This window comes from Tursiops truncatus, chromosome 13 (assembly GCF_011762595.2).
Source record: "Tursiops truncatus isolate mTurTru1 chromosome 13, mTurTru1.mat.Y, whole genome shotgun sequence".
NCBI lineage: Eukaryota > Metazoa > Chordata > Mammalia > Artiodactyla > Delphinidae > Tursiops > Tursiops truncatus.
Window position 1 is genome coordinate 75,619,684 of NC_047046.1, and position 15,697 is coordinate 75,635,380.

Sequence of the window (15,697 nt, forward strand, 5' to 3'; positions counted from 1 at the left end):
TGTGTGTGTATACGTGTGTTCCCTGACTCTGGTCATTGAAAGGGTCTGGAAGCAGCCACACCCCAGTAGTGGTGGGCATCCCTGGTATCCAGAGCTTGACTTGTAACTCCGTTCTCCACTGAACAGAGCTAGGGCTCCTTGGAGGAGAAGCTGATTGCAGGGCTGGAGGAGGAAAAATACAAGATGAGCCCGTCGTGCCAGAGAGCAAGGAAGCGCTCAGGGAATGTTTGGCTTGGTCACAGGACAAAGGCTAGCTTGAAGGGGCTCCTACTGGTCAAATCTGGAGCAAATTGAACATCAAAATAAATAAGAACAGTATCATTGAATAAAATAGGAAACCATGGGTCCATGTTGAGATAAATAATAAACGAATAGATTGAATGTTTGAGGACTAGGACATTTACATTGTCAAAGTCATTCCCCAGAGCTTCTTACTTCTAAAGAAGGGAGAGTAACCCTGGGTGGAGAAGTCTGACAGATGCTACTTGGATCCAGGAGAGTGAACTTGACTCAGGATCGCCTACCACACAGTAGGCAGCACCGAAGGAGCACTGCCTCACTCCTGTGATATTCCTGCTGTGAACCTAATCTCGAGGAAACAGCAGACAAACCCAAATTGTGATCATTCCACAAAATATCTGCGCTGTCCTCTTAAAGGCAGGACAGTTGAGGGAGGGCTGAGAAGATAGCACGGCTAGCTGGATGCAGCACAGGATCTGAACTGGGTCTTTGTGGTAAAAAGGATACTTTGGGATCAATTGGCAAAATTTAACTGGTGTCTGGGGGTTAGGAGGTCACGATTTATCAGTATTAACGTCCTGATTTTGATTGTAGGAGAATGTCTTTGTAGGAATACTCATGTTTCACCCGGTGTTGGGGCAGCAGAGGTCAGTTATTTATGGTTTAGAAAGAAAATTCTCTTTATTTGCAACTTCGTAAGTTTGAGGTTTTCAGAGGGAAAAAAAATACTTGCACAAGGAGCCACTTTCAGAAATTTGGCTCTTGGCCAACACCACAATTAAGAAGTATGTGTTGGACTCCTTGTTATACCTTTTAGGATTCTCCTCATATGATCTCGTGTGTGTGTGTGTGTGTGTGTGTGTGTGTGTGTGTGTATGTGTATAGCCTTTTTACTCTAAAGATGTTATTCAAGCTATTTATGGAGAATGCAAAGGAAGGTGTAATGTGAAAAGTCCCTAATATCCCTTTCTTCAAGTCTACTCACTAGAAGTGGCCTTCATTAAAAACTTACATACCTTTCCAAAAATTTTCTGTGCACGTACACATCCCTGAATTTGTGTATTTGTGTGTATTTCCTTTGCGCAAATGAATCTCCTTTGCACACTTTTTTGCCACTTAGTCTTTTCATTAAATGTATTGGACATGGTAAAGCATCAGTACATGTAAAAAAGATTGCTGCCTCATTTTTTATTTGCTACGTAATGTTCCATTTTTAGTTGTACCATAATTAAACTAATCAGTGTATTTTATGGCTGTTTTGGTTCTTCCTAAATATTTTAAAGCTACAAGAATATTACAGTGACTGTCCACATATATGTTTCTTAACACACTTCTCTGTAAGAGAAATGTCTGGAATTGGAATTTTTGGTCAGAAGTACAGTGTGCATTTTTTAATATGCGGTACTTCCAGATTACTTCTGAGGAGGCAGTAGCACTTTATACCCTCAGAAGCCTTGTTTTTGCATCTCCTCCACACCTCAGCAGACATAAATACTCTCAGCTTCTCATCTTTGCCAGTCTCTCAAAAAGGAAGACTGTATCTCATTTTAATCTGTATTTGAGTGGCCATTTGTACTTTCCTGTGAATGAATTTTTCAGTCGCTTTCACTTTTTTATTGATTACTAATTTATAAGAGTTATTTGTTAGATAAAAGAAAGGAGCACTGTTTGTCATTTCTTGACCATGCAGAAGGTTTAAATTTTTATGTAGTTGGATTTATCAGTCTTTTCTCTTACGGGTTCAGGGTTTTGTGTCCAGCTTGAAAAGACTTTTTCTCTTCAAAAATTATATTTTTAAAATGTTTTCTTCGTAATACTTCCTTTTAAAAACATCTTTGATTCTTTTGTATGGCTAGCCTGTGGTCTCAATACCATTAATTGGATTTTAGGACACTTATTCTCAGTTTGTGAATTTTAGATTAGTATCGCTATAATTCATTTAAGAAATGTAGCAATTATAAAGGAGGGGCAGAAATGAAAGCGAGAGGTAGGTAATGAATTTATAAGTGAAGTGGAGATTGGATTGGTACAGGACATACTGCATTTACTTCCAAGTACACTGTAAATTAGGAAAATGAAGGTATGGCACTGAAATGTACATTTGGGGTTGGATGACTTCTGTTATGTCAAAATGTAATCCTGGGCTTCCCTGGTGGCGCAGTGGTTGAGAGTCCGCCTGCCGATGCAGGGGACACGGGTTTGTGCCCCGGTCCGGGAAGATCCCACATGCCGCGGAGCGGCTAGGCCCGTGAGCCGTGGCCGCTGAGCCTGCGCGTCCGGAGCCTGTGCTCCGCAACGGGAGAGGCCACAACAGTGAGAGGCCCATGTACCACAAAAACAAACAAACAAAAAATGTAATCCTGTTTTTCTTATTTGATTGCTTGAGTAGTTTATGGCCACTTTGGGTTCTAGTTGGGTATAACTGCCATCTTGTGGTTATGCAGCAATGAACCCTGACTTGAGTCTGATTCCAGCCAAGCCCCTGCCTTTATCTCAGGTGTGGTTTTCCTATACTGGATATGCCTGTACTTTTGACCAGTTAATTTGGTTTGTAAATGTAACTGGGCAGTAGATGCCTTTGGATTTTAATCCTCAGCCTTAGGTAATGTGTTCAGACCTGGAAATTTAGATTAGCTCCACACTTTGTATCTCAATTTCTCTTCCATCTCTTCATTTCCTCCCTTTGTCTTCCTATTGAATATTTACCTCCACATTTGAGAACCAAGAAGCAATTTTGTCTAATGCACAAGGCAACTTTGGTCCATAAGGGTCATCTCTTGATATGGTATTTTGATGATTTTATAACTAATCTGAATGATAGGTCCAAAACCTTGGGGAGACATTAAGAATTAAATTTTTAAATGAGCATTTAAAATGTTCAAAAGTAATGGAAGGGGGTTTGGATGTTGAGCAGGGTGACAGTTTAATATGCGTATACTATTTGAGTGTCATAATCTTGAAGAATGTTAGTATATTCCCTAAGAAGAAATCGGAACTGAAAGGCCAGATAGCTTGTTTAGGGTGATTCAGCTTTTAAGCGATTGAGCTGGTACTCAGATCCCAAGTAAACTTTGCATTAGACTGTGCTGTAACTATGCCCCTTTTTGCAGAGTCCCTTTTGTAGGGAAGACCTCCAGTTGGAATCTTCTAATGACATTAGTAAAGCATGAGGAAAGCTGTTTTTTAAAGATAACAGCTTAGAATTATGGTATGATACATATTGAGGTGAATCATCAGTCATACCTTAGTCTGTAGTAATACTTGTAACTAACTTGGCCGCTGCGTTCCGTTCGTAGTTTCCAGAACTCCTGCATCCCGAACTTCCGAACCTCTTACTTTCAGACTGTGGGAAGGTGCCTTCATGGTACACCCAAATGATGAAAAGTAACACCTATGAAGAAGGGTAAAGAAACTGAAGTTGTTTTTCTGAGCAGAAAGGCGACTATTGGACCACTTGGGTAAAAGGCTGAAGTAATACATAGTTGGTTAGAATTGAAGCATTACCACTAGATTATATAAAATTAAAAATAAGCCTGTTTATTAGATTCTTGTAAATAAGTCTTTTATTCACTTCCTCCTATGGGAAATACATTAGCAAATAATATTCTTTTCCTTAGGAAAACAGTTTTTTATACCTGAATTAAACTGCCACTGGGTTTGTTTACAATCTAAACTATCTCGTGGATTTATAGTACATGAAATTAATGAATGTCTTTTCTTTTTATATGCAGGCAGCTATTTTCAACTTCATCACGAGCTTTTCTACAGAATCAGAAAGTACACAGCTTTTTTCAGTCCATATCATCAGACCCTCTACACAGCCTCAGTAAGTGTCCCTCTGCTTCTCTGTAGAAATTTGGCCTTTTCCTTGCTTGGATTTCTTGCTTTACCATGCCATCTTGTATGGGATTGTCACTTTAGTTAAGGTCAAGGAATAGTGGCATACAAAATTAGAAACATTTGTAGTTTTTAGTGAATTTTACACTGCAATTTTAAAGAAAATAACTTACAACAGCTAATGTGACAAAACAGTAATGACCTATATGCAAAAAGAATATAAAAAAGAGTGTATGTATGTATATATATGACTGATTCACTTTGCTGTACAGCAGAAACTAACACAACACTGTAAATCAGCTACACTCTAGTAAAAAGTAAAAAATTTAAAAAAAAAAGCTAATGTCACAAAACAGACTGATTCCAAGGCAAGGGCCAAGTATCTCAAACTCGTGGGCATACTGGATCCTCAAGTTCCTTGGGAGATCTGGCTTACAGGTTGTAGAGATGCTGCAGTGCTGCTTGCATGATGGATAACCTCTCATGATGTGCCCCTGTTCCCATAATGACCTCCCCGGCCTCTTAGGCTGGAAACTCTGGCCTTACTCTTTTCACTTTTCCTCTTTGTATTCAGTCATTTAAAGGCCAAGTCATGCCAGACAAAGGACATCATCCTTTTTACCCCTCCTCACCAATCCCATTGTTAGTTAGGTCTTTTTTTCATGCACAGACTGTGCAAAGCCTCACTTGTCTCAGATTCTAGTTTCTTACTGTACTATAACCTGTCCTGGGCTTGTCTCGGGGATCAATTTGTTAATCCTCTATTTAGAACCTTAAACGTTTGCTGTGAAATTCAAGCCCTGCCGTGAGCCCCTTGAGCCGCCTCTCGCCTCTCTCGGGCTCACAGGCTTGGCAGCCACTCAGGACACCCTCCCTGCCTTTTCCTGTCCCAGGGTCTTGGCTCGTTCTGCACCCCATCTTTTGTTACAGTCTGTTAAAATCACACCTGTTTCAGGACCCAACTGAAATAACACCTCGTGAGGATTCCCTAGATTTCTCTTATGTTCCTGTGGTTTGGTTTTGCCTGCATGTTTCAGCATTCATCATGGTCTACCTTGAGTTTAGTTTTATACACGTCTATCTTAGCTGCCTTTTTTAACAAATATTTTGCCAGTAACATCGATGTGTGCTTTAGGAGAATTTCTGCTAACTTTAAGCACAGCCACTGTGGCAAGTCGCTGTGTATTTTTCTTGTTTTTCAAATCTTTCCTTCTGCTTTCAACAAAGCCATGTCTCCCTGTATCTAGAGGGGAAAGAAAATGCATTTTTCCTCAGTTCGAAGTGGGAGAAAAAAAAGGTTAAACAAAAAATAGTATGATTGGATATTTATTGTAACATAGGGGTTAACTTTTAGTTTTTCTAATCATTTGTGTGTATGTATATATCTCTTAAACAATTTAAACAAAAAGTAGCAACTAGAATTAATGACTCTTCATGACTAAGACCAGATGAACAACTCCATGTTTAAATTCATGTCTGAATAGTGGCAATAGCTTTTTGAAAAGAGAATCCTGATCATTCTAGAGTCATAACAGATTTAACAGTCAGTGCTTTCCACTTGAACCAAGTGTGGTTTTTAATGAATATCTATAAATAGCATCTGTCTAATTCTAAAAAAGCACTGAAGCATGAACTTAAGCTTTTAATTCAGATTTTAGCAGGCTGCCTAGGAAAATGTACCCAAGTGAGTAGTACACACATAAATAACAGAAAACCCGTCTGCAGAGTTTGTCAGTATCTAAATTACATGAGCAATGCTAAAGAGGCTGGTAGATTTTAAGGTATCAGATCGTTGTGAAATCAAAATAGTGTATTAAAGGACATGTTTTGAGGGCTTCTCTGGTGATGTGGTGGTTGGGAGTCTGCCTGCTGATGCAGGGGACGTGGGTTCGTGCCCCGGTCTGGGAGGATCCCGCGTGCTGCGGAGCGGCTGGGCCCGTGGGCCGTGGCTGCTGGGCCTGCGCGTCCAGGGCCTGTGCTCCGCGACGGGAGAGGCCACGGCAGTGAGAGGCCCACGTGCCGTAAAAAATAAATAAATAAATAAATAAAGTAAAGGACATGTTTTGAGATTGTGGAAAATCTGGTCAGGATGTTCAAATTATTTCTCCAAAGAACACACCATTGGCAAAGTTCATTTGCACTTACTCTTTTAAGAAATGACAGCTCTAACTTCCCCTGCCCCCGCAATAGAGAGCAATATTCCATATCTGACAGCTGAGAGAACAAATGTTAAACTCCTGAATGACTTAAAATGTTGACCTCCAGAAGCCTACTGGTCTGTATTTTAATGGAGACGTAATCCAGTGCATCAGAGTGGGTTCCATGGGTCAGTGCTGGTCCGTGACTGCTGGTCACTGGTCTATGGTAGAAGAACAGGAACAGAGAGGAGACGCTGGGAGTAATCTGACGTTGCCACATTATACTGTCTTTCATAAAAGGAGCGGTCCACACAAACTGGAGATTCTGAAAAACCTTACACAGCACAGATAGCTGAGAAGCACTAATCTAGTCCATCTCCTCATTTTGCACAAGAGCACACGGGGGCAGGCAGACGTGAAGCAGCTTGCTTCACTCCTGTGGCTTTTATGGGGAGAGCTGGCTCCATGCTTCAGGGTCCCCACTCCCAGTCCAGGGTTTTGTGCTATGTCCTCTAGCTTTCTTCAAAGTCTTAACTACTAGACATGTTCTCTTTACCATTAACTCTCCACTCTCATCCTCCGTGGGAGAAGAGTAATTATTATATTTGTTTTTCTCACTATTATAATTTTCCCTAAAAGTTAATGGTATTTAATACTTCCCGCAGATAACTTACAATCCTCTCTGAAGACCTCTAAGATATTAGAACACTTAAAAGAAGACAGCTCAGAAGCTTCAAGTCAAGAAGAAGGTAAACGCTGATTCACTGGAATAAAGTCCTTCTGCGTGATGTTGTCACAGGGATAGGTAAACAAACCGTTAGAACAGGTTAAGGAACTGAGAAACAGACATATGGGAACTTGGAATGTGACAGGTGGCCTTACAGAAAAGTGGGGAAAGAATATGCAATAAATGGTATTGGCTGGCTTTCCAGTCAAAAAAAAAAAGTTATATAATTAGATCCCTACTTCTTTGGGCCCAGAAAATTTCAAATGAATAACAAATTATTTGCAACATATATAAACTTAATGTAATATGTAAAATGTAAAACTTAAATTTTTAAATGTTAATAGTCTGGGATGAGAAGGCTTTCTTGACAGGCCAGAGAATGACCATAGTGGAGATCTTTCTAATCTAAATGAAAGCTTAACAAGTGACAAGAGGTTACCATTCAGAGGACATTTGCAGGATATTTACAGGTGTAAAGACTATACGTCCAGACTATAGATTCTTCTAAAAATCATTGAGAAAATCAGTCTGGTCAACAATATGGGGAAAGATAAACATAGGCAGTTCTCACAGAAGAAACTTGAATGGTTCAGCCTCACGAGTAGTCCAGAAAATGCAAACTAAAAACAATGAGAAAAAAGAAAAAACAAACAAACAATGAGAGGGGCTTCGCTGGTGGCGCAGTGGTTAAGAATCTGCCTGCCAATGCAGGGGACACGGGTTCGAGCCCTGGTCCACGAAGACCCCACATGCCACGGAGCAGCTAAGCCCGTGCACCACAACTACTGAGCCTGTGCTCTAGAGCCCGCGAGCCACAACCACTGAGCCTGTGTGCCACAACTACTGAAGCCCGTGTGCCTAGAGCCCATGCTCTGCAACAAGAGAAGCCACCGCAATGAGAAGCCCGTGCACGCAACGAAGAGTAGCCCCCCGCTCGCCGCAACTAAAGAAAGCCCGCGCGCAGCAACGAAGACCCAATGCAGCCAAAAATAAATAAATAAAATAATTAAGAAACAAAAAAACAATGAGAGATTAGTTCACACTCATCAGATTGGCAAACCATTTTCAAGTCTGACATTATCAAAGATATGAAGTAATGGGAATCCTCATCTACTGTTGATGGGAATTTAAATTGGTACAACTCTTGGTACAACTATTTTGGACAAAAATTTGACACTCTCGTGAAGTTGGAGGTGATTAATGCTCCTACCCAGCAGTTCTGCTTCTATGAAAATTGTCGTCCGTGTGTTCAGGGGCCAGGGATTCAGGCTCTCCCAGCAGCTTATGGGTAACAGCAAGTACTTGGATGTTAACCCAAATGTTTCAAATGTTAATAAAGTTATAAATAGATTGTGGTACATTCATGCTAGGTGGCAATTAAAATAAAGCGTATTTATAGTATATTCAAACATGTAGCACCACTGTGTGTTTGAATACACACAGGGGTAGTTAAAATAAAAACATGCACTAGATTATTTCAACTAGTTAACCTCCGTAGAGGGAGGGAGCCGAATGGAATGGAGGGAGGCCTTCGGTTGTTTCTGGGATATTTCCTTTCCTAATAAAAAGAGGCAAATACAGAGATACCTGGGAGGTGGGTACATGGGTGTTGGTTTTATTAACATGTGGTGTTTTGATATTTGAGACACTTCTTTTTTTTTCTAATGATTAAAAAAGAGCCTGAAATTGAATGTGTGGTTTTGCAGCATAATGCTCATGTCAAATTTCGTAGTCTTGGACAAAATTGATTTTGCTATTAGGTGGAACATATTTGAGAGGATATTTAAGGAAATTACTGTGCCTTTGAAAAATTGTTTCTTTAAGGAATTTTCTGTGAAAAATGCTTGGAAGTGCTCTACGTGGTCTGTCAACACTGTTATGGTTACATACATTAGTTGCGTCTTCCTTTTGGATTTTGTAGAAGCATATGGTATAATAAATTGTTTTTTTCCTCCACTCTAGATGTATTACAGCACACCATAATCCACAAGAAACATACCGGGAAAAATCCCCTTGTGAAGTAGGTATCTAGTTCCTAAAACATGAATGACTTTGTGTGTTTTTAAATCGCATCACATTTACTTTCTGGTGTATTTGGCTATAATTCTGCCGGTTTACTGTTCGCTTGTTATTTGTCTCACCTTTTCTGTGTTTTCCTTTCTCTCCTTTCTTGCTTTTGGGCGTTTTTTTAAAATTCTGTTTTTCTCTTCTATTAGCCTTGATAGTTTTCCATACGTTGTTTTTCGATTCTTCTGATGGTTACCTAGAGGTTTTATTCTACATCTTTGACTTAGGAAGGTCTGATATTTGTGCTTGTACCATTTCCCACGTGAGGACCTTGGATCACTGTAACTTCACTTACCTCCTCCCAGCTTATAAACTGTAGCTGTCATGCATCTTAATTCTGTTTTAAACCTCATGAAACCTTTTTGCATTAATCATTTAGGTTTCTACCATTCCACTGTTCTTCATTCCTTCCAGTGTGCCTGAGCATCCTGCTAACTGAGGAACACTTGAGAATTCCCTGTCATCATATCTGCCAGTAATGAAATCACTTTGTTTTTATCTGGAAAAAATGTCTATTTTGCCTTCAGTTTTGAAAGACATTTTTGCTCATATGACATAGGGCTCCAGGCTAGCAGTTACTTTCTGTGAGTGCTCGGAAGCTCCAGTGTCGCTGTCTCCGGTCTAGTGCCCTTGGTCCTTCACATCATATCCTCTCAGCCCAGTTTGATTTCTGCTGCAAGCCACATAAAATCATTTACGTGACTTCTAACCCCCCTCACACTGCGACCGTCCCTCCGCAGGCCCTGCCTCGTGACTGTCCGCCTCCTGCCTCAGGGCCCGCGCTGATTCTGTGAGCCTGCTTAGCCCTTGAACCAGCCCAGTTCAGAGCTGCACGTTAATTTGCCCCAGGGGTCAGCCCTCAACTGGTGGGGAGCTCCCGCTTCCTGCCCTTTGGGGAGATAATTCTGGGAGGTCCCAGCTGGTTTGAGCCTCTGTCGCTCATAGCGGCAGCCTCACTAATGGACCCACACGCTGGTTTTTCCTCCTTTCCTGTTTCGTTCTCCCCACTCCTTGCTCCCACTTCTGGATCACCTCCCACATCAACTGTGTCATCCCCAGATTCTGCTTTTAGGGGCAACAGTGGACAGTGGGTACTGTGGACAGTGGACACTGTTCTTCAATCTTATTGCTGCTCTTTGAAAGTTAGTGTGCTTTTCCAAACTGACTGTGTTTTTGAATTTTCCCATTGTCTGGTTTTCAGCAGTTTCCTATGATATATTTGTAGCTTTCTTTGAATGAGTTCTGCTTCCTAAGTCTGAAGTTTGATACAGTTCTGTTTTAGAGAAGCCCAGGCCATTCTCTCTTCACATATTGCGTCTGCCTGTTCTCTTGTTCCCTCTTCTGAGGCTCGGGATGCTTACAGGTTAGACTTTTCACCATGCCCTAGGTGTTCTCTCAAATTTTTTTTGTTTTCCACATTTTTTTCCTCTGTGTTCCAGTCTATTTTCTCATGATCAAATTTCCTCTTCGGTGATTTTTTTCATCTGTTTCCATCCATTGAGTTCTTAATTTCGGTTTATTGTACAGTTCTAGAATTTAAATTTGGTTCTTTTTTTATATATTCCAGTATTCTTCCAAAATTCCGTCGTCTTGTAGTCCTTGACCGATGTGAAACACTGTTAATTCAGAGTCCGTGTCCAATCACTTCATTCTCTGGATTCTCTCTGAGTCTGTTTCTGTTGTGTGTTTCTCTTGGTTTTCAGTCACATTATCCTGTCCCTTCACTTGCCTTAGACACACACAGTACATAGTGGTTCTCTTGAGATTGGAGTAACCCCAGCTGTGCGTGGTGCAGGATGAGTCTAAAGACAGACTGTGCCTCTGTTGTCAACCTCCTCAGAGGCAGGTATTAATTATTAAATAGGTAAGAGAGGTATGAACTGGTTTATTCTTATAGTAGACTTTTTTCCTTAGAGCTGTTGCTAGGCATTCTATAAAAAACTAATATACTGAAGAAAGGATTAGTATAGCTTCTTCATTATGAGATGAGAAGGTTAGCTGATTGAAGACAGAGTTTCATACTTGCGTGAACTCTTCTTTTGATAGCACTATTGGTACAAGTTGTTCTCCGTTGGATGGGCTCACCATGCAGTATTCTGAACAGAATGGAATCATGGATTGGAGGAAGCAAACCTGCACCACCATTCAGCACCCGGAGCACTGTGTGGCCTTAGCTGACCAGGTACGGGGGCTTTGTTTTGTCTTCGTGCCATACTGTTCAAGCATTGTCACTGCATGAGAGTCGAGTTCTTTAAGCATTATTATGTCAGATAGTGTATCTGGTAAGAAGAAATGAAGGAATGTTTGAATGTAAGATTTCAAAGTTAATTGGTGTACATGATCTAAGCTCCTCTGTGACCTGAAGAAGTGTATATGTATTACTTTGGTTTTTTTTTTTTTTTAATTTAATTAATTAATTAATTTTTGGCTGCGTTGGCTCTTCGTTGCTGCGTGCGGGCTTTCTCTAGCTGAGGCGAGCGGGGGCTACTCTTCGTTGCGGTGCGCGGGTTTCTCGTTGTGGTGGCTTCTCTTGTTGCAGAGCTCGGGCTCTAGGCGTATGGGCTTCAGTAGTCGTGGCACGCGTGCTCAGTCGTGGCTCGCGGGTTCTAGAGCGCAGATTCAGTAGTTGTGGCACGTGGGCTTAGCTGCTCCATGGCATGTGGGATCTTCCTGGACCAGTGCTCGAACGTGTCCCCTGCACTGGCAGGCAGATTCTTAACCACTGCGCCAACGAGGGAAGCCCTGTATTACTTTTATTGCTCAAAAATATTAGTACATTTTATTGTGATGCCTAAAATGTTTCACTAGGGATGCATTGTTATGCCAGGCTTTTTGCTTTTGAATTATTCACATTTCAGTCACTGTCTTGCTATTTATTGGTGATGTGAATTTTGAAACGGACCTTCCCTCATGAGTTGTTGGGCCAGTTTACCAGCAAATCCTGAATGTACTTAGGAAATACTTGGTTTTAGGAGTTGGTGTAATCAGAGAACAGAATGCTCTCAAGTGTGTTTAGGTAACATGGCACCACAGATACATGAGAGATACTGGTACAGCTATGGAGAGAGCCACCTTCTCTCTAGAAAATTGATTTTTATTACTGGCCAACACTCAGATCCAAATGTTAACCTTTCCTGGAATGTGTTTTTACGAACTAAAGCATTAAAGCATACTTTGAGGAATTGTGTGTTATCGGAGTCATGCTTACTTAATGGCCGAGTTTTAGGTCTATGTGATTATACTTTTTCCCCCTGTACTTCAGCGCTAGCACCTTTTATTCTTAGAGTTGACGCAATTGTGTGTTGCAGTTTTACCAACCTGAACTTTACGAGAATATTAGTAAACGTATAGCAAATACCGGTTACTTGATTGTGCTTTATTTTGTGATGAGAAGAAAAAATACACATCCATTTTAAAAGCAAACTACGAAATAAATATTATACTCATAATTAATATTAAGTATTTGTCAGAATATGCAGATTTTAGTGAGTCAAGTAGGTAACTTCAAAAAAGAGGTTGGAAATAAAAATGTGTTAGAATATACAACTGGGACTGCATTATTTTAATGTTTTTTATCAGAATAAGAGGATACCTACACGAGTATGGTCTCGCTTTAGTCGGATTTTTTTTTATTCTTTTCCCTAGCATTCAACTGAAAAACGAAGTTTATCTTCAATAAATAAGAAAAAAGGAAAGTCACAAATAGAAAAGTAGGTGCAATTTAATCTTTCCAGTAACAGAAATTGGTAAGAGGAGACAACATTTGATAATGGGCATGTTTAATTTATGTAGTATAAATAGTATTTTTCCATTAGTTTTCTTTATATTTTTACTCTGGACTTAATTTTTTCAGTTCTAAATAATCAACACATGCAGGTGATAAAAATAAAGCTATTGTCAAATATTATATTCAGTTTGGAGGGGCAAAATTCTCAGCCCTGTAAACTAAAGGATGAATCTTGGATTTACATTGTACCTTACTAAACATTTTTTTTTAATTATAAAAAAATTTGAGGGGAATTTTATTAATACTGTACTTAGTGTTGTTCTCTAGGGACTCATAAACAATGTGGGTAACATGTATACTTTCGGCTTAGGGAGAAAATTAAGAAAACTGACAACAGATTGAATAGTAGAATAAATGGTATTCGAATCTCCGCTCCTCAGCACACCCACGGTGGTTCTGTGAAAGGTAAGGGTGTTTTTCTTTCAAATACACGTCACCTAAATATATTTAGCAGGGTACCTATTGCAGGAGGTATTAGACTGTTGTGTCAAAGCCTGATAACACTTTTTTTCCTGCGTTGATGAGAATAGTGATTTCTGAATTAACTCCATTAATACTTCAGAATTGTTTAATGCAGGAAATTTGATTCGGCCACGGAGGTAAATTTCTCCTTTGCTACAGTGACACTCTGGCACCTCTTCCTTCCCCTGGTAGCAGCAGTCTCCTCGATTGTTTCCTTCTCAGCCAATCCCTGCTCCAGAGCAGGGGCTGCAGGACCTGCGGGGTCTTTCCACCCTCGTGGAAGCCTGTACCCGTTCTTGTGTAAAGTCACTTATAGAAATCTTGTTGACTTTTTCATGTTTTAATGACTGTCCTTTGTGGAGTTTTATGGGACTTCAGGGGAATTCAGACCCTCAGATTTTCGTTGTACTCGATTTGTGTGGTCTCCATCTACCCACCATTATTTTAAGGTTCTTTTATTTTTAAGTGAAAGATTTTGTGTTCATTTGACTGAGAAATGTCCCTTGTGCTGGTTCATTGGTAACTTTTCTGTGTTACATTTACCTTCACCACTAATAGTAAAGATTTTTAAAAAAAGAATAAAAGCTCACAGACCTCTAGGAAAGTGTTTGTCCGTGTCTGTTTCTAACACATATGTTGACAGCTGACCCTACAAATAAGATTTGTTTAATTTAAATTTTATTCAAATGTTAGTACCTTCAGTTGTGATGCAACATAAATAACCAGAATATATCCATTTTCTTAATGGAGTACATTTTTAAACTAGCTATTTGTTTAGAGAGATTTAATATTGATAAGGAAATATAGTTGCATTTTGACTCTAAAATCATCTGGCCCACTCATTGAATTAATTAACTGAGCTGTCTTTGGGGGGGAAATGACATGGGAAAAAACCATGTTTATGAGTATATTGTAACACTTCAGTATCTTTGAGGTTTCCTGTGGTGATGGCAGCTAAAAGGAGGGGGAGAAGCTAAAATAAGGAAGACAAGAGTTCTCTGTCAGTGGATGATTAGAAATAGCTTCTGCCAGGCCTCCCTGTCTGTTTCCTCCTTCTGGTTCATTTTCTGCACTGTCTTCTAAAGCACACACTAAATCAGGTCATTCTATAGTTGAAATTCCTGTCAAATATATACCACCCTCATGACATCACTCTCTCGTCTCTCACATGATTTGGGAACTATGCCAAAAAAGCTTGTAACAGTTCTTTCCCTTTTAGCTTCATATTTTCAGAGAAGTGTGTGGACTTTGATCTCAGACAGATGTGGGTTTGAATCCTTACTCCACCATTTTCTTAAGTTTGTAAAAGAAGAAGAATATCTACCTCACCAGACTGTAAAACTTAAATGTGATAACATGAAAAGCATTTAGCTAGTATCAAGCACAGAGGTGTTCAGTAATGTGGTTCCTTTTCCCTATTCTAATAAGTTAGAAGAAAACATATGCTGTATACGTTATTAAGAACTTTTTTTTTAAACATCTTTGTTGGAGTATAATTGCTTTACAGTGGTGTGTTTCTGCTTTATAACAAAGTCAATCAGCTATACATAAAAATATATCCCCATATCCCCTCCCTCTTGCGTCTCCCTTCCACCCTCCCTATCCCACCCCTCTAGGTGGTCACAAAGCACCGAGCTGATCTCCCTGTGCTATGTGGCTGCTTCCTACTAGCTATCTATAAGAACTTTTGATAACATCTCAGGCTCTAATTCCTTTATTTCTTTATTTTCAAATATTATGAAAGTACAATCTCAGGATTTTTGATTCAAGATTAACCTTTTCTGTCTATTTTGTTCTCTATATATGTCACTGATTCATATATATTTACATTTATAGAGTACGACTATAAATATATATATCAATACTTTGTACAACTTGTCTTATTGTCTAGTATAGCTCAGATGTTTGCTGGCTCCAACTTAAAGGGAAAACCCTCTGTTTATTAATTCCCCTTTGAAATACTAAGGAATTACCTTTAAGAAGGTGATTACCTTTAAGCATTCAGTAAACTTAAGATATATTTAAGATTTTTTTAATAGAACAATCACGCATATCATAAGTGTAGATACTATATTGAAGCTGAAAATTTTAAATAACTCAGTTAAAGATAAGTATTATTTATTTATTTATTTATTTAACTTTATTTTATTTATTTATTTTTTTTTTGCGGTACGCGGGCCTCTCACTGTTGTGGCCTCCCCCGTTGCCAGAGCACAGGCTCCGGATGCACAGGCTCAGCGGCCATGGCTCACGGGCCCAGCCGCTCCGTGGCCTGTGGGATCTTCCCGGACCGGGGCGCAAACCCGTGTCCCCTGCATTGGCAGGCAACTCTCAACCACTGTGCCACCAGGAAAGCCCTTATTTATTTTTAATTTAAAAGTTAACTTCTATTTTGAGTAAAATACATTTATGTAGTTCAAAATTCTGAAGGTACAAAAG

At 39.7% G+C, this 15,697-nt stretch overlaps 1 protein-coding gene across 1 annotated transcript in view; it reads left to right on the forward strand.

Moving 5' to 3' along the window:
• ZCCHC2 (zinc finger CCHC-type containing 2) overlaps positions 1 to 15,697 on the forward strand; it is a 49,639-nt gene that overhangs the window by 23,730 nt on the left and 10,212 nt on the right. The window contains exons 6-11 of the mRNA XM_033837817.2: positions 3,972 to 4,066; positions 6,881 to 6,964; positions 8,905 to 8,962; positions 11,056 to 11,191; positions 12,655 to 12,719; positions 13,107 to 13,201. Of these exons, the coding sequence (XP_033693708.1) occupies positions 3,972 to 4,066; positions 6,881 to 6,964; positions 8,905 to 8,962; positions 11,056 to 11,191; positions 12,655 to 12,719; positions 13,107 to 13,201 (533 nt within the window). The remainder of the gene's footprint in view (positions 1 to 3,971; positions 4,067 to 6,880; positions 6,965 to 8,904; positions 8,963 to 11,055; positions 11,192 to 12,654; positions 12,720 to 13,106; positions 13,202 to 15,697) is intronic.